Here is an 18,442-nt window from a genome sequence, read left to right as displayed (position 1 = left end):
TACATATGACCATTAAATGGGTCAGCAGGTAAGGATATTTCACTTGAGATTTGTAAGATTTACTTTGGTATAGAAGAGCTATGTAAAGGTCAGAGGAGAGCTCCTGCCCACTCAGAGCGAGGGGGGCATGCTGCCTGTCCACACTGTCTGGCTGAAAGGACTGATCCCACTCTTTATTTATCCACTGGAAATCACTGATTCTTTAGACCATATGTTATTCAGACCTCAAATTTAGGTGTCTATTATATTTAAAGTGTGAGCACCTTAACTGTGTTAGGAAAAAAAAACCTTACTGTTTTTCATTTAGAGACAATAAAAGCCTTTTGGGTTGGTATTTTACTGCTACAGGGCACATTGTTTTGGGAAAGCTTCTTTTGCTCCACTGGTCTGGAAGATGTTATGGCAGTAGATGCACTTAGATATTACTGCATCTGCACTAGAGGATTTTCAGCTTTCATTATGCTGATGCATTCTTAAGCATAGAGTAGACCTAATTTTAGGACTAGCTTTTTAAAAATATCTTATAAGCAGGCAAGGAAATTAAGTTATGGTAACTACCCTGCAAATGTGTTTGTTTAAAAGGGTTTTAGAGACCTTTACATAGATGTTAGAAGAATATATTTTTAAGTTAGTGTAATATGTCTCCTCATGTACTTTGCTCCTTGCAGACTCCTTAAGCAACCTTGGGCCAGTCTCAGGCTTTATTTAGTTCCACTGGAATATATTTGACTTCTTATGGGTGTAAGAACTTCTCCTTTTAGCATGTGTGGGAGGGTGTATTTGGCAACATATAAACTGCTTTTTCCCAAGGACAGACAGGGCTGGCATGAACTCCAATGACAAATGGCAGTGGCTGACCCTTATTCTGGGGAGCACGCCACACCTCTGTCTGCACTGCAGTGGTTCTAAATGACTCAGAAACATCTTGGCCATATTTATTTCCTGGTCTATCAGATAGGAGTTTTCCAACTCTGTTCTCCAGATAAACCTAGAATTTCCCCCAGGTTTAATGAGGAAAATGTATGTATCAAGTTGATGTTTATCATCAAATTTTGCTAATAAATGCCAAGCTATTGTAGGGGATGACACGCTTAGGAAATTCTTAGACCCTGTGTGTACAGTTGAAATTTTAGCAGTGCAACTGATGCTGTTGCCTATGTGTTGATTCCATAACTAATAAAGAAGAGTCAGAGTATATACTGGAGAAAATATTTCTGTTAATTTGGTTTAAATTGTCATAGCTGAAATGAAACCAGTTCAATCAGCCAACTAAGGCTGTTCCTCAAAACTGTTTCCTCCTTGCACATATAACAATTTTCTTAGATGCTTGTAGTAGCTTTCCAGAATTTGCCAGTGTTTGATGGATTCCATGTCCTGAACAGAAAAACAGTTTAGGCTGGATCCCTCCATGGCAAAATCTTTTTCCCATCTATTGAATTAGAACTGAAATGTGGGAATTATTTTTTTTCAATAAGGATTTTTTTTTTCCCCCTTGCATCATGTAATTGTATTTTTCTGGACTTTTTTTTTTCCTTTCAGAAGCTCCTCTTGGTATGTAAATAAGATAGTATTATTTTAAATTGCAGGCTCAGGAAAGTACAAGTGAAAAATGTAGCAAGGACATCTTTCTGAAATATTATGTAAAGAGTCAAAACAGAATTGTTGCTTAGAGTTAAGCTTGCCTTACTGTACAGACCATGAAGTAAAGCTGTGCAGAAAAAAAGAAATCTCTATACAGCTAAGAATGGCCCAAACATATTTAGAACAAATTCAAGGCAAACTTGGCCTTAGAAAAAAAAAATAATAAAACTTAGTATTGAGTGCTTCAGTAAAGTAATTTCAGAGTTGTGTTTTAGTAATTGTTAAAATCTTCAGTGCATGTCCATGCACGTGGCAAAAACCCTGGCAAATATTCTAGCTTTTAGCTATCAATATTTTTAACAAGGGAAATGTCAAGGTGGGTTTGTGTCAGAGGTCAGAGTGATAACTTTCTGCAGAAGTGAAAAAGTGTGCAAGAGAAGACCTCTGCTGATAGACCCTGGGAACTGCACATCTTTAGAAAGCAGATCATGGGAAAAGGCTTGGCAGTGCATTTTCCTATGGGACACCAGGCCTGGGTGGCACAGGAGCTAGCAGTTCCTGGAAGAGAAGTGCCAAAAAGCAGCAGCACGATGTTATAATCAGTATTTGTGAAGGAAAGGTGGTGGTTGTGCTACCCATGGTCCCACAGTGGCCAAAACACAGGTGGCTCTGCTGGGGCAGGAGGTTCCAAGGTATCAGCCAGGCTGTCCAGTGCCAACAAGTGACTTGGCTGTGCAGCTAGACAAAACAGGTTTTGTACAGTCAGCACCTAACCACAGATTGAGCTTGTTATGTTTTCATTCTAACTACAAGTCCTTTGGGCTTGCCACCTATAGAAGACCTTGGACTGTGCCATCTTATATAAGCCACCCCTTACTCCTTCCTTGCCATACTTGTGTGCTTCAGGTTAATGATGTGCACAATTGCTGTGCTTTCCTGGGCCTTGGGCACTGGCTTTTCCTTATGCAGAGTCCATTGAGGAGCTATCTTAAATGGTTCAAGCGACTCCTGTAGTGTCTGCCAGGTGCAGGGCAATGTCCTGGTTACACTTCCCCAACATGTGCAATGACACTGCTGTGGTCAGGGCAAGTGAAATCAAACATATCTCTATCTCATGGGATCAGCATTTCTGTGAGGAGCTGGCTCACACTACCCAGGGCATACAGCTTGAGTGCTTCTCAGTGTATAAATCTTTTACTCCAATTATAAAGAATACACAATGACTGAGGGTTTTTTCATTGCTGTTTTAGACAAGTGATGGAGCAACAGCAACAGCGCCAGGAATCTCTGGAAAGAAGAACCTCTACCACAGGCACGTATCACACCAAGCAGATATAGTCTCTCCCTGCTTGTCTTCTCTAGCTGTAGTTGGGTTTTGCATCAAGCTATATAAGAGCTAGACTGCTAAAACTGGTAGTAGTTATAATGAGATTTTAAAGTGTTTTCAGCTAGGGACTTCCATGCATTCAGGCATGGCTGTGTTGCTTCACAAAGGCTCAGGTGTGGGCCATGCAAGTGCAGCTTGACAGGTTTTGCACTTGGCATAGTTTGTACAGTTGACAGGGATTTTAAATATACCAAGGACACCTGGCCATGTTTCTTCTACACTCATGAGGAGAGGAGGTAACACAGCCACTGCAAGAGTGACTCCATGTTTCCAGCACAAAGGGTTTGGTGTCCTGGATGTGCCAGGTCAGGTGCTCCCACAGTGCAGAGGAAAATACAGCTCTGGATGCTCATCAGTGGGGATTTTGTGGTCATGAAGTGAGGAGTCTTCTGTGAGGATAATGGAAAAAATATATATATTTAATGAGCTTGCAAAAATCTTCTATAGCATATTAAGTTGCACTAAGCTGAGAGAAGAGATGACAGGAATGGTTTATAACTAAAAGTATGGCTTTGCCTCTGGAAGAAGGCAGAGCAAGCAAGCCAAGATGGCCATCTTGTGTTTGGGCTTTTTTTTTTTTGGGGGGGGTGGGGGGGTGGAGGGGTGTTTGTTAATCTGGCCACATAAGTGGAATGCTTTTCCTTAGCTGTTAGAACTTTCTAGGTTTTGGCTTGAAAACAGCTCACATATACACACATACCTGAGTCAGCCACAGAGGCTGGATGCAGTTTCGGCAGAGGTTAATGCACGCTATTCTTCATAGGGAACATAGCCCAAATCCTGCCTTCCAGGGACTTCCGGCTGTCCCCTCCCAGGCTCCAAGGTAGCCACCACTGTCACCTGCAGCTGCTTATGGTGCAAGGGTGATGCTCATGATCCTGACTCAGATTTACAACAGACTTAGATAAGCCTTACTGGCACTGAAGTGCACAGGCCATCCTCTGCTGCCAGGGTCCTGCTCTGCACAGCTGTGAGGGAGCACACAGCCCTTAACCATGTTGTCAGGGTCCTGCTTTACAGAGCCCTCTGGTTCTGCCAAGCATTGGGAGCCCCCAAGCCAGTGCCTACACCTTTTCTTCTTTGCTTTGTTTGAGTTTGGTTGCATTTACTTCAGTTTCTTTTTCTCCATTCTGTTTCACTCTTTGATGCATACCCATCGTATTCTTTTCATTTGTCTTTTCTGTTCTTTTAGTTTCCACCCTTCAGGCTCCTTCTTCTCAGGCCCAGTCTCCTCCTCCCACCAGCAGTAATTGCACCATTCCTGCCACAGGTGCTGTGCCTCCTTCCCAACCTAATGCCAGTGCTGTCTTTTTGGCACCTGCTGTCCCCAAGCCTGCTAGTCAGTCCTCTTTCAACTCCCCACAGAGATGCAGAGAGCTTCCACAGCTTCTGCACAGGCACTCGGCCTCTGAGCTGCCAATGACACTAGGTTGCTCTCCTGCAGCCTACACAAACCACAGGACCCTAACACCAGGCATCAGGCGAACCTCGCTGTCTCCACCACCTCCCCATCCTTCTCACTCTCCCTTCGCCTCTCGCCAGCCTCTCAGGCGCTATTCTCTTTCATGCTCTTCGCAATCTTCTGCTTCCTCTGCTACAAATGCACCACCTCTGGATAGGGGTGATGTCCAGCAGCCACATGGTCCCACCATCCTGCCTGTGATTCCTGTCCCACCTGACAGGGTCAAGGAATCTGCAGATAAAGCAGGCCAGGAGACCTCAGCAAATGTACCTCTGAATGGACATCCTGAAGAAAAAATTGCTTTAGGCCCCTCTGGAACCCAGGTGAAAAGTGTGGATGGGTTCTTCTTTCCACACCTAGAAGCTGCACCTTCCTGCCTACTGTCCACCATCACCAGTTCCCCCAGGTCCTTTGGCCAGGCTCCCTCCCCATCCTCCCATCCATCACTGAATCCTCCACAGCAGTGGTATCAGCCCACGTCACATTGTCTTCCATTGCCTCCCCCTAACGCTGCTGTATCTGAGGTGACTATGCCCAGGAGGACCCCTCCTTACATGACTTCATCAGCCATTGCCCACTTGAGTAAGTACTAATTTTGAATGAGTTGCAACCTGCTTAAAGCCTTAGCTTTCAGCTGTTTAAAAAGCCTCATTGACACTGCTCATGACCACCAGAAAAAGGTCTGAGAGACCCAAGGCTGCACCTGCTGTATGTGAATTCTGAAACCAAGGTGGCAAAGTGGTAAAATCACTCATGACCAATCCAGGAACCTTCTGAGCTAAAAGCAAGGCAAAAAGCAAGAATTACAGGACCAGGCTACCTTAGCTGAGTTGTTGCAATGCATATTCTTACTGTGTTAGCCTAGATGGAGATTCTTATCATTCAACAGAGTCAAACTGCATTTGACAGCAAGTTTCAAAAACACCCTGTTTTCAGCTGGTCCAGATGCACCAGATGGGGTCTTCTGAAGCTGGAGGCCAGGTCTGTGGTAGACTTGCTGTCTGTGTAGCAATACTGTTAGAAGTTGTGATTTTTATTTTTTTTTTAAGTGATATTTCTGTTACTAGCAAAACATATAGCATGGGTTTTGTTACAGTCATTCAGAATCCCCAGTGCTTGTGTAATTTATTTCACTCCAGAAATTCTGTTCCTGGTATAAGCTGCTTTTATAGTTGAAAGCTTGTCACTAACTAATCCTGCAAACCTTTTTCATTGTAGACAGATCAAGAGCTTGGGTCTGCCATTTTACATATGGTCTTGATTTCTAAAGCCTGTGGAGTTAGTACAGTTACAAGTAATGCCCATTTGCAATTCAGATTGTATGTTTTGTGACTTGGATCCATTCCTGTTTATAACCACATATAATGCTTAAATGATGTGCCTAGAATAGGAAGAAAACTGAGACATTTGATATCACTTTCTGCTAAATTTTTTACTGCAGCTACTGGGGGCTTAGTCCTTCAGCTGATACAAGTCCTTCAAATCCACTTAGTTTGATAAAGTTATTTTAAACTCACATCAGTCCATTATTTTGACTCAATTCAATTTTGGCCTCAGGCTGGCCTCTAATTAGGTAGGCGTAGCTTTGCAATTACAATTAACTGTACCCACAATGAATTACCAGCTATTATGTTTGTGAACCAAAGAGGGCTTGAAATGTTTAAAGTACTTCTGATAGCGGCTATGGTTCATTTCAAGAATGGGAGTGTGAAGAATTAACCACAGAAATAAGGCAGTATTGTAAGAAAACCTAGGTAAGGAGAAAATCAGGCTGCTAATGCTAAATCCATTTTTCAAACGTCAAAACCCACCTGTCTTGCAAAATAACACTTACTGAATAACTAAACCAGTGATGAAAAAGCAAAAGCAGTGTGTTCTGAGAGAGTTAATATGGGGAAATACCCTTGGGGAGCTGTATTTGCTCAACTGGCCCATTACACACAGACAAAACACCGCAATGGAGTTATCCACCATCAGCCCTCTAACAGGTTGCTGCTTTGAGGAGCTTTGATGAGCCTAGAGCTTCTTGAGGATGGATTCTTCCCCCATTATTTTTCTATATTGGCTGAGGCCACATGTTTTCTGTTCAGCTGAAAGGAGGCTGTGTTGCTGTAGCGCATGACTCCGGTGAAAAGATTGTATTAACCAAAGTCCACAAAGTTGGCTGATGTAATTTATTACCTCCATGTAGAAAACTATGAGAGAATCAGAAGAAGGTGTCACTTGGCAAGCATTGTCTGTATTGATTTCAGCACAGAATAAACCATTACCCCAGCCAGGGGAGAAGAGAAAGGAGAGGCTGTTTTATCAATGGCAGGGTCTTGCAGGAGGACACAACTGTAGCTGATGCAACCACCATTTTCCATTCTTCTGTGTGCTTGATGCTTCCTTGCATTGCTCACTCCTCATGCAGTCAGGTCATGGTCTTGGGAGTGGGAACATGACTTCGTGTGCAGGCTGGAGGAGATTATGCTTCATGTCTAATTTGTATTCTCTGCATTTCAGGCCCAGTACTTCCACCTGGTCATCCCAGTGGCGCTGCTGTGATCTCTGCTTCATCTGGGGGGCCCCCACCTCCACCACCACCCCCAGTCCCTCCACCACCCATGGGAGCTGCGCCACCCCCACCACCCCCACTGCCAGCAGGTGCTGGCCAAGGGGCTGGCACTGAAGATGGGTCAGTGTCAGGGCTTGCAGCAGCTCTGGCTGGTGCCAAACTAAGGAGAGTTCAACGGGTAAGGAGGTGGCACTGGGACTCCCTGATGGGCTCTTTTCTGCTGTGGGAAAGCCTGGCTCAGCTGGTGTGAAACATGGTGAAACATGCTTAGGCTGACCATTAGGTGAACTTTTAAATGTGAGTTTGTAGTGCAAATAAACCTGAGCAGGAAGTACTTATGTTGCCAGGCTGGGGTCACAGTGGCTGGAGAGCTGCCAAATAGAAAGGGACCTGGGGATGCTGATTGACAGATGGCTGAACATGAGCCAGCAGTGTGCCCAGGTGACCAAGAAGGCCAATGGCATCCTGGCACGCATCAAGAATAGTGTGGCCAGCAGGAGCAGGGAAGTCGTTCTGCCCATTCTGTATTCAGCACTGGTTAGGCCACACCTTGAGTACTGTGTCCAGTTCTGGGCCCCTCAATTTAAGAAGGACATTGAGACTCTTGAACATGTCCAGAGAAGGGCAACAAGACTGGTGAGAGGCCTCAAGCACAAGCCCTAGGAGGAGAGGCTGAGGGAGCTGGGATGGTTTCTTCACTGAGAGAGTCATTCGCCATTGGAATGCGCTGCCCAGGGATGTGGTGGAGTCACCGTCCTTGGAGGTGTTCTGGAGGGGATTGGACGTGGCACTTGGTGCCATGGTCTAGTAGTCATGAGGTCTTGGGTGACAGGTTGGACTTGATGCATCATCTTTGAGTTCTTTTCCAACCTTGTTGATTCTATTCTGTTCTATTCTTATAAGTAGTTAAAGCTGCACCATGCTTACAAAAATCCAGTGGCGACTGGCTTCACATCAATAGGTGTCTGCTTAGGTGAGAGTTGCGTAGCCATAAACAGTCATCAACAAACACCACTGTGGGCTTTTTTATCATTTGTCCTCCTATTTGACTCACCCAGACTGCTCCTAGCTTTTTTTAGGTCTATGCATGTCTTCATCCCAAGGCAAAAACCTGTCTCTGGTTTTGGGCTATGATTGCAATCGCTGTTCCTAATAATTAGGAAAACTAATCATTAAGGGTGTGGTTGTAAATGAAACTTCATTGGTCTTGATGTTGATTTCTGTCTTAAGCCAGAGGATGGTTCAGGAGGGTCCAGCCCCAGTGGGGTCTCTAAGAGCGATGCCAATCGAACAAGTAGCGGAGGAGGAGGACTAATGGAAGAAATGAATAAATTACTGGCAAAAAGGTTGGTACTTAGACATCAAGTAAGCACTAACATGAGCCCTGCAGCAAACCATGGAACAAGGTTCTGTTAATTTTGGTTAGCAATGGGTACATTTGGCACTTCTTTGCAATTTGATAGGTCCTACATAGGTGTTAATTGACAGCATTGCTTGGCCTTTAATAAGGAAGTGTAGGTGCTGCAGCAATAATACCTGGTAGAGTTTAGCTGCTGTATCAAATCCTGCAGTGTGGTGACCTTCTCCAGGGTTTTGCCATCTTATCACATCTATTTCAAATTTACTGTGTTTGGGAAGAGTAAACTATGAAAGGAACTTAGACAAATTGTTCTTTAATGCAGAACATTGCTGCTACTGAGCTCCAAAATACAAACATAAGTGGTGATATAAAGGATATCTAAGTTTAGTGGCCCCCATGGCAACAGTTCTTTGCATCAGGACTGAAGTGCAAGCGAAATAATAAACAAGTCATTATCATTTCTAGACCAGTAAAGTTTGTTGCAAGGTATAAATCTAACATTTGCTTCTCACCCTGGCAAATATTTCCCTTGCTCAGGTTTGTAACCTCTATAAATTTTTTCCTCAGAAGAATCAAGTAAATATTAAAGAAATACTATAAAAAATATTACTGATCTAATAAAATTATTAAGCAGTCAAATAGCTGGAAATAATTCCCACAGAGCACTGTGTCTAGCAAACACATGCATGTGCTTTGCTCATCACATTTTTCATCAAATTTACATCAAATCCTCCGATTTGTGTGGCTTTTCTTGTGGCAGTGATATGAAGAACATAATCTTTTGACAAACTTGTGTCAGTGGTTTGAATCTCAGAAGCTTTTCTAAGTACCACTTGCATTCTTCAATGATACACAACCATCGTCTTTGTTTACTCTTGTGTCCACTTGCTTCAGTGGATATGTTGCAGCTCTTAGCCACTTGCTTCTCAGAAAGTTTTGCCTCTCCTTGGGAAGCAGGACCAAGCAAGGGTCTCAGGTCCTCAGTCAACTTTTGTAGGCACCACCAACAGTGCCAGTCCTGACAACACAGGGCTCAGGAGCTCTGCTGCCTTTGAATTGGATTTGAGATGGCAATAATTTCCTATCACTCACCAAAGGCACTTGAAAACCCAGGCTGGTGCACTTGTTTCCTTGACTCCTGATCTCCAGCCACAGCTTTCCCACCCTGGAGGAAGCTGGGGGTCTTGGCTGGGCAGAAGTGGACCTGGGTTTGAGGTCTTTTCTGAGTGTCTTCCCATCGCTTGGGAGCACTGCCACAGCCTATTCTCTGGATGGGAACAGGGATGTGGGTAGCAAAATTGTTGAAGCTGTATGAGAAGAGTCATCACTGAAATACCCATCTGAGCCACCTTAGGGGAGGGTTGGACTGGTCCTGAGAAACCCCTCTGTGTTGTTCCTCCTCTGTAGAATGAAGAAGGCACCATTTCCTGAGCCCTTTCTTACACGGTTTCATACCCAGATGCACTTCCTTCCTCCCCTTTCACACATTTCCTTATTCTCTTCACACTGCATTCCCCTGATGTTGCCCCTCTCACTGAGTTGTATCACTGAGATCTGGATTCCTCACCTCCATCAAAATCCTACACAACTGATTCCAGTCTTTGTTGTATTCCTTACAATGAACTAAGTAAATAATAATTCCCACCAGAGCCTGATTCAGCCTTCCTACATGGAAGGTGTTTCTAGAAGACTTACTGTGTGTCCTGTCTCACGTTCTTTTTCAAAGGAGGAAAGCAGCGTCACAATCAGACAAGCCAGCTGACAAAAAGGAAGAGGAAAGCCAAAATGTAAGTGAAAAGCTCCTCACTGTTGTGCTCTTGCAAATATATTGATGTGCCACCTTGTGAGCCAAGAGACCTGTGCTCATTCTCTGTGGGTGGCAGGCAATGACAAGTAGTGCTGGTCCAGGAATAGATTTGCACATTCAGTCAAAAGCTAAATGTAGCTACTTCCACTGTTCCAGGAAAGGGCACCCTATAAGTAAGAATTGCCACCTTAGTCATAGGTGAGGTATAGTCCAAACCAGGTTGATAGGCATTTTCTCATGAGCTGATATGAGCATTGTAGCATACAGTACATTCTTGCCCTTTAACAATATGTTTCATATTTTAAATGTGTGGCTTCAGTTAAGCTGAACATCATCCATATGGTGTAACTTTGGGTTGCCATCCTCCATGCAAAGCAAAAATCGTCTCAGACCCCACAGTACACCTAAAATGCCTTGGGGTCTTGAGGGGAGGGCAGTAAAGGAGGAAAAGTGTATTAACCATTAGGCCATTCAGAAGTCAGAATGTGTTCATTATACTTACACTGAAAGGACACACAATTTGGACACCTTTTGGGAACTTTGATTAATTTCTGGTTTAACTGTTCTGTCTCTATGTTGTCCACAAAAGCAATTAAACAAGAGTTTTGATTTGACTCAGTCTTTGCACTGAACTTGGTGCATCAATTTTGAGTTCACCGTGAAGAATGAACCACTTTTTTACCAGATGAACTGGTAAGGCATGCAAGATCTTTGAGTTTTAGGAGAGGCCAGGCTTGATGCTGTCCCTTCCTGTGCGATGGCTTTCTGGGCTGCATTCCTGTTGCTAGCCAGTAGCCTTGTAAGGCTCTGTCATGACTGCAAGTTCATAAAGCATCGCATGTGCTTCCTATCACCTATACAGAGATATTCCATCCAAACACAAAGTAACAGCTGTTCAGTAGGTCTCACCTCAGTCCAAAAGGTCTGTAGCAAGAGTAGGAATAAGCACTTTGCACTTGTTAAGGAGAAAAGTAGGGTTTTTTTTCATATGTCCCTCAAGGGATGCTTCAAGCATGGTCTTCCCCTATTGAACCTGCTATGGAGCCATTGCTCTTTATCTTGCATCGGAGCTGGTTTGAACTATATACTCAGAGATGAAAGGCACCATTTAACTCCTAACTATTCAGCCTTTGCTGTCTTTATGCCCCATCTTCTCTCTTCTTGAAGATCAGCATTAGTTTATACCTCAAATCAAGCTTTTCAATAGAATCAACCTCTTTAAAAAGGTAGTTTAGAGAACATTGGTTTAATGTGTGTCTTGAGAACACTGTGTTGGGGATATCTTCTGCCAAACTGGGTGCAATTCTGTTTTACAATACACAGTTAATGCTTTGCCTGAGTGTGTTTTGAGGTCTGCTGAGCAATAGTGATGTTACATATGTGGTTAAAACTGTTTTATGATCTGTCACACATATATCCCAGAAAAAAAGCATTCAAATCTGTGATGCAGTGCTCAGTCTTCTGCTTAGGAATATTGATTGATGAGTATTGATTCTCTTAGTGATACCAGTGGCTGTCCTAGGCTAAAAAAAAGGCCAAAAGAAGAGGTGGAATCTGACCTACTGTTCCTTGTTATGGCTCAGTTTCCATATGACACAGAGTTTCTAAATTTGGGAAATGGAAGGTTGGTATTCAGACAGCAGCACTTTAGAATGGTAATTCAGGCTATTTGGTTGAATGTGGTTCTGGGATGAGAGTGATTCAGTGGAATCATGAAAAGGTAGCAATGTTTGTGGGGTTTTTTTGGGGGTGTGGGGTGGTGAAGAGAAGGAAAGATGTATTTTGCCATGCTAAAGAGAGAAAGGTTGAAGCTTAAATGGACTTAAGCCCATACCTTGGCAGGACTGTTTGTTGGACGTGCTTGAAGGAAACATGCATTTGTGCCACCTGTGTCACAGCTGGTCTTCAGGGTAGAAGAGGATTCTGCATTTCATCTCCTGCAGTAATGGCCTGGTTTTCTCTTTGTAGGATGATGCTAGCACCTCTCCTTCACCCAGTACACGAGGTCCCACCCAGCAGCAGCAAAATTCTTCAGGTATTAAATAGAACTTGATAGTGCTGTAGTTGTCTTTTTAATGTAGTCTTCTATGCCATCTCACAATTCTGGGTTCATCATCCTGCTTCTAAGTGCAGCAGCAGTAACTAACAGAAAGAGTCCCAAGTGTCTATTGTTTTTAAAACTGTACTCAGCAAGAAATTACGATTTCATATGCTTCACAGCACAAGAAAATGATAATACAGCCAGTTTAGTTAATGAGGTGCAGTCATGTAGCTAAGCATCTGTGTCTTCAACATTTTGCACCTAAATCTAAGAGCAAAAAGCTGTATTATTTTACTTTTGGTAGTGTAGCTGTCCTGATTTATACAGTTAGGGTTTGAGCCTCAAACTGTTATCCTTCCTTAATCTAGTAGTAAGCCTGATCCTGAAAGTTAGTAGGTGAAATTAAGGAGCTACCAAAATATATTTTTCCTATGATGAGCTGAAATAACTTAGTAGATAAGCTGTAAGCCAGTCAGATTCATCCTTGCATCACCCTTGGCTTTCATAAATGCTAAAAATCTCTCCCAAGGGAATGAGTATTTAAACATTCCAGCTTCCTTTTGGAACAAAGCCATGATTTGCATGCTTTGCAAGGGAAGAGGAACAAGCCAAGAGAAAGGTGTATGTAAATGAGGAACACAATCTAGAGGTTTCCTGGGAGTGCTCATAATGCTTTTAAAGAGCTTTTTAGAACCTCACAGAGGAACAAATCCTTGTGTGTTATTCAAGTCTCTGAAATAGTTCAGTTTATTTTAGACTGTTAGCATAGTGAGAGACTGGGAGGACAGTAAGCATTTTCAGTAGCAAGGGTTATGTAGTACAGCTTTTGGGATGTTCTGTGAGTTAGAAGTGAGGGCACAGTATTAAATAAATTCTCTGTGGAGCTTCACATGGTGAGGATCTCACTGGCTGATTTTTAGATGCACCCACATTCTCTGCAAACTATGCAGATAAAAGCTCTTATGTTTTTTTTTTTTAACTTAAAATATAAAGAAATGTTGTACCAAAGTAAACAAGACTTGCAGCAGGAAGACTTTATTTTGTATTAGAAGTGATTTATGTTTTTCCTCCTACTGTTCCAGTTCCATGACTTTTTAGTATTGTTTAACTGCCCAGTCCCTAATTAGAGGAATCATTAAGCAGAATTTTCCAGTGATTTCTTCTATAATGTAGACAACTGCAGTCATTCAGGAATCCTGTTTTCCTGGACTCTTCTTAGTTACTCATCCTCAGTGAATGAAAGCAGCTGTATAAGACAATGAAATTCAGCATGGATTTATCATTATAGAAGAAAAAAAAAAAAAAGTAACATAATTTTTGTTTTTCAGACTCTGGGAAGAAGCCATGGGAAAGGAGCAATTCTGTTGAAAAGCCTGTATCTTCATTACTTTCTAGGTGAGCTGAACAGGATGTCCCTGAGGCTGACTAGCAGTTGGGATGGTCATGCTGTCCCCATGGCACTTGCACAACTCATGTCTTGTTTCATTCCATTGCTGTAGAAATCCATCAGTGGTGAAGAGCTGTGACGCTAAGAGCCCCACACAATCCCACGTGTCTTCTAGGTACTTGCTAACAGCCTGGCTTCTTAACTGTCTTGGCTTGTCCTTTGGTTAATCCCATCATTCAGCACTAACGTTCATCTTCTGTCACATCTTTTACTCATTCTCTTACAATTTGCTTTGTCAGTCACTGCACAGAGTGTGAAGGTACAGTGTGTCGTGTCAAAGGCTTGTTCCATGGAGACATCCCCCTGCTCAGGTGGGGACATGCTCACAGATGTTAGTCATACTTAAGCAAGTGCTTAAAGCATTTGTGCTCAAAAATCAGAAGCACAGGCTTGATAGTGTGCTGTGCCGTGTGGAAAGCAGATTTTACAGCATCTTTTTACAGCAGATTCAGGAAGAACCTACCATTAGGAGATTTTTTTTCATTGTCCAGCCTCTGCAGAAATTTTCTGAATAGCCTGAAACTGAGAGGAGGGAATTTACTTTTCCATTCATGCAAATGCAGCAGGTACATGAGAAACAAGAGCAAAGCTTGGTGTGCTAAGTTAATAACATCAAGCTGTAAAAAAAGCAAGTCACAGTCAGGGCATTCAGAAATATGGGGTGCAAAAGCTGGCAGGTATCAAAAGGCAAGAAGCCTCAAGTAGCACTCCAGAAGTGCTGTTGGTCAGAGCAGCCAAGCTCCAGCATCACCACCCAGTTTCTTATCCCCACAGACTGAGATGAAGTTTGATGCTGAGCAGCTACAGAAAGACTTCCATTGCTGTTGCAAGACCATCCAGTATCACTGCAGTACTGAACACCAAAACAGATGGATAAGATGAATAAGGAGGTAGAACACAGGCTCATACATTTAGCCTTCACTGCAAAGGGATGTGCCTTATTTTATGCTGTTCTCTATACAACAGTGCAGAGTCTGCAGAGAGGAAGTTGTCAGTGACAACTATATGCACTTCTTGATACTGTGTTAAAGATGCTGGAACAGGCCCTGCCCAAACATTCAGAGGCCATGTGCCAGTGTTACTAGAGCAAAATATAGTCTCTTCAGCATTCCTAAAACTAATGGGACATCTTGGTTCTAGGAAATGTGCATGAGTTTCCAAATAGATATAGAAAGAGCTTATTCTGGGAAATGGGAATGAAATGTGGTCTATTTCAAGCAGCCATCAAGTTTTCACCAGCTGTCTTCCATCCTGGGAGAAGAAGAAATTCTGTAGGAAAAAAATCCTTTCTTAGTTTAACACCTGGAGCAGTACTCAGTCTTTGCTTGCTCAAATGACTTCTATGAGGGAAGTTGGGGCAGGTTTCAAAAGGTTTCAGCAGTGACCTGTTTCCATTCCTGTTCAGTTTGATGGCATTTGTATCTGTCTTAATTCCCATCTTAGCTGTGAGATGGTATGAGATGTTAATATTTTCCCAAGAAAGGCTCAAGACCAAGCATACCCTCAGGACTGGCAGAATCTCTGCCCCAGTTTGTACCCAGAGATGATGGAAGAGTAGTTAGAAGCCTTTTCTACAAATTATCTAGCATGGTTCATTTTTTTAATGGTTCAGAGTTACTGGTCAAAAGAGAAAGTCAAGCAGCTTCTGCTGTCTTCCTGTATTTTATCAGCTGTCTTCAGAGTTCAGCCCACTGACTAATGCCATCCTGGAAGAATAATAACCACCTTATGTGTACTAGCCATTAAAGCCAGATTGGTTTTATTCCTCAGTCAAGGAAAAGTGCCAAAAACCTCTACTTGACTCAGGCCTTTCAAGCAAAGGATTACAGGGTTATTATTTTTCCATATAATATTTTTATAACCTGCATTCTAGTATTATGTTAGCACCCAATTGAAGTCTGGATGGCCAAGACAGGGTTGTTGTATAGAAAGCAGCCTATGAGAGAAAACCAATTATCTAGCTTGCAAGTGGGAAATGCTGTAATAAAATAAATTTTAAAACAGGCTTTATCCCCAAAGACATCTCAGCATTTTCTAGTCTGAAATCTCACACACACACACAAAAAGTAAATTACATTTCAGCTCAGTCCTTGCATTCCCACCAGTATGTCTGCATTAGGAGAAGGCAGCATCTTTGAGGGTCAGGCTATGCAAGCAGGACAAGAGCTGCTCTGTGGCTGCCCAACACTCCTGAGCAGCACAAGAGGGAGCTCAAACATGGGTGCTCCTGCTCTGGGGTGGGTATTGTACAAATCATCAGGTGGGTGTAGCTTAGCATTCATTGCAGGGAGCTGACTGGCTTTTCTATGCTCTTCTCCCATTTCTCCAGGATGAAGCCAGTGAGCAGCAGCAATGATGTGGCTATGGATGCCTTAGATTTTGATCGAATGAAACAGGTGAGTGAAGAGGTCTTTCACACTTTAGAGATTGGACAAGCTACCCATTTTCCCCCATGCATGCGCTGTACAAGCAAAACAGCTGTTCAGTCCTTTGATTTCCTCTATAACTAGGTGTTAGAGAAGGGCTAGCTGGTGAGCAGAAAGAGAGCACAATCTCAGTGCTGTTTTATTAAGATGTCTGTACAGAAATATGCCAGCATCTTCTGCATCCTTGGCCTGGGAATACAGATGTAGCTGTTAGTGCTAGGCTCTGATTGTCAGCAGAGGCGGGGAACAAGCACAGCCATGTTAAACTTGCATTTTCTTCCACCGGTTAGAAGGAAATTCTGAGCAGCTGACTTGTGTTTTGTCTCATCAGGAAATATTGGAGGAAGTTGTAAGAGAGTTACACAAAGTGAAAGAGGAGATAATTGATGGTAAGAAAGAGAAAAATAATTATTTTTCTCATCTTTATGACTAATTTCCCATAGAAAAGGTGATAGGAACTGCAGAGAGTTTCCCTGGTGTTTTCAGACTTCTTTGAGCAGCTCTGATTTATATACACATTTGATGACAAGTATCTTATCTTATTTGAGCTCTGGTTATGACATTGTGTTTACATACTTTATTTTTGTGATGTTGACAAGCATTTTCACCCCCAACCTGTGGGAAATTCACTGGCTGGTGTTTCTCACCGGTGAGAAACAGGGTGAGAAAGGACTGTGCCCATAGCCCATGGTCTGTCAATTTATCATTATCAGGGACTTTGAAATCACCTGTAATTAGCTGGTCGCACAGGTCCAAGGATGAGGAGGTGACAAAGGAGGTGACAAAAATCCTTCCTGAGCACCTTCTGTAGGCTTCCAATGCTTGAAGAGCTATCACAGACCTTTCTTCAATTACAGCTTCCCAAATAGCCACATATTTTTATGCTTAATTGAAAGGTCCAACATACAGTGCTACATGTATCGGTACCTTTTATAAAATTGCTCTGCAGGATATGAGGAAATGTGTTTTTCAGGGCCACTATTGAAAGACACAGGCAAATATCTGTTTGAAGCACACGTTAGGGTGTGCGAAGATGCATGTCTACACTCTGCACTCCCATCAAGATTCAGAGAGAAAGGCAAAAAACGGAGACTGTAAACCAGCTAAAATCTATTCCCACCCCCCTGGCCCTAGACCTGTGCACTCACAAAACTTGGGGCAGCTTGCAGTTGAGGAGACCCTTGCCTATATGCTACCGTCCCAGCAGCTTGGCCCTCCAATCCTCCCTAGTTCATTCCAGTGCAAAATAAGGCATTCACATAAACCAGATACTGCTTCTTCAGCCAGTACTGCAGTTTGCAAACAAACAGCTGACTGCTTGCCCTTACTCATCCTTTTACCCTCCACTCATCTTTTACCAGCGTGTACTTTTCTGCAACCTCTGCACTTAGCATTTTCCATCACACTGGATATGCATTAACCTTTTGGTTTGGTTTTCTAGCCATACGGCAGGAGTTGAGTAGAATCAGTACAACATAATGATTGCAAAGCCTTTGGACGGTACTAAGAATGCTAGGAAGAACGGATCATTTCTAAGTGTACCAAGGTCATGCAAGATGGTGAGAGAGGACACCGGCACTGTCTTTGTTCTTACACCCTTTTTATTAGCAGACTCAGCACACTTTGAAGCTTGCTGCTGCCTTGGATTCGCTTCATTTAAAAAGTCTTACTCTAAAGAATATTAAATTTTAAAATTCTGGATTTTTTAGATTTCATCTGACACTGCACATTGGATTTGTCAGCCTTTTTTGTATTTTGTATTTGCTTATTTAAATGTATTACCTTTCTTTTTAGTAGTAGATAAGAACACACGTGAACCATTTGCTTTTGATAGATGACTTCAAAGTAATTTACTAGTAGTCTGCAATGTAAATGAAGATCCTTTGCCAACGGAAATGTATTGTGGCATCACCAGAAGAAACAGAGACATGTTAGTTGTCAGCCAAGTTCTTTGTCTCAAAGTTATCACAATATAAAAAAAATGGTACGTCAGTGCATCACAGTATCTGTGTTCATATTGGTAATAAACTGTTTATTGTCCACATGGCCCTGCCTGCCTTTGTTTTGTTCCTTCCCTCAGCTCCTGCACTTCTGTGTCATTTGAGTTGATGACAAGAAGGTGACTAAGACTCACTGTGGGGTGGTCCCTCTGCCTGGCCAGCACTGCAGAGCATGAGAGAGCCTGAGCATGTTACAGCTGGTGCAGTGGCAGCACCTCTGCCTTCTTTTACAGGAAGCTGTGGCTTTTGCCTGCCTGGCCCTCCAAGGCATCACCTGCTGAGCACCCAAGCAGGTTGCAGCAACCTCAGCAACTTCTTGCCAAAGTCAGTGAAGGGCAGTGGTTTATGGCTAACTGTTCCACTGCAAAAACAGG

At 42.9% G+C, this 18,442-nt stretch overlaps 1 protein-coding gene across 7 annotated transcripts in view; it reads left to right on the top strand.

Moving 5' to 3' along the window:
- EVL (Enah/Vasp-like) overlaps positions 1-18,108 on the top strand; it is a 142,212-nt gene extending 124,104 nt beyond the window's left edge. For 4 of the 7 annotated variants that reach the window (XM_054161849.1, XM_054161850.1, XM_054161847.1 and 1 more), the window contains exons 5-15: positions 2,832-2,893; positions 4,161-5,012; positions 6,936-7,165; positions 8,218-8,333; positions 10,074-10,134; positions 12,123-12,189; positions 13,524-13,590; positions 13,695-13,757; positions 15,972-16,038; positions 16,400-16,457; positions 17,510-18,108. In XM_054161849.1, the coding sequence (XP_054017824.1) occupies positions 2,832-2,893; positions 4,161-5,012; positions 6,936-7,165; positions 8,218-8,333; positions 10,074-10,134; positions 12,123-12,189; positions 13,524-13,590; positions 13,695-13,757; positions 15,972-16,038; positions 16,400-16,457; positions 17,510-17,547 (1,681 nt within the window). In that variant the 3' untranslated portion in view covers positions 17,548-18,108. The remainder of the gene's footprint in view (positions 1-2,831; positions 2,894-4,160; positions 5,013-6,935; positions 7,166-8,217; positions 8,334-10,073; positions 10,135-12,122; positions 12,190-13,523; positions 13,591-13,694; positions 13,758-15,971; positions 16,039-16,399; positions 16,458-17,509) is intronic. The other 3 variants (XM_054161851.1, XM_009905169.2, XM_054161852.1) reach the window with 3 other exon arrangements.
- The last annotated feature ends 334 nt before the right edge of the window (positions 18,109-18,442 follow it).

The sequence above is a fragment of the Dryobates pubescens genome, chromosome 5 (assembly GCF_014839835.1).
Source record: "Dryobates pubescens isolate bDryPub1 chromosome 5, bDryPub1.pri, whole genome shotgun sequence".
NCBI lineage: Eukaryota > Metazoa > Chordata > Aves > Piciformes > Picidae > Dryobates > Dryobates pubescens.
The sequence above is the reverse complement of the archived record's forward strand: the minus strand, read 5'-3'. Positions and strand labels throughout refer to the sequence as shown.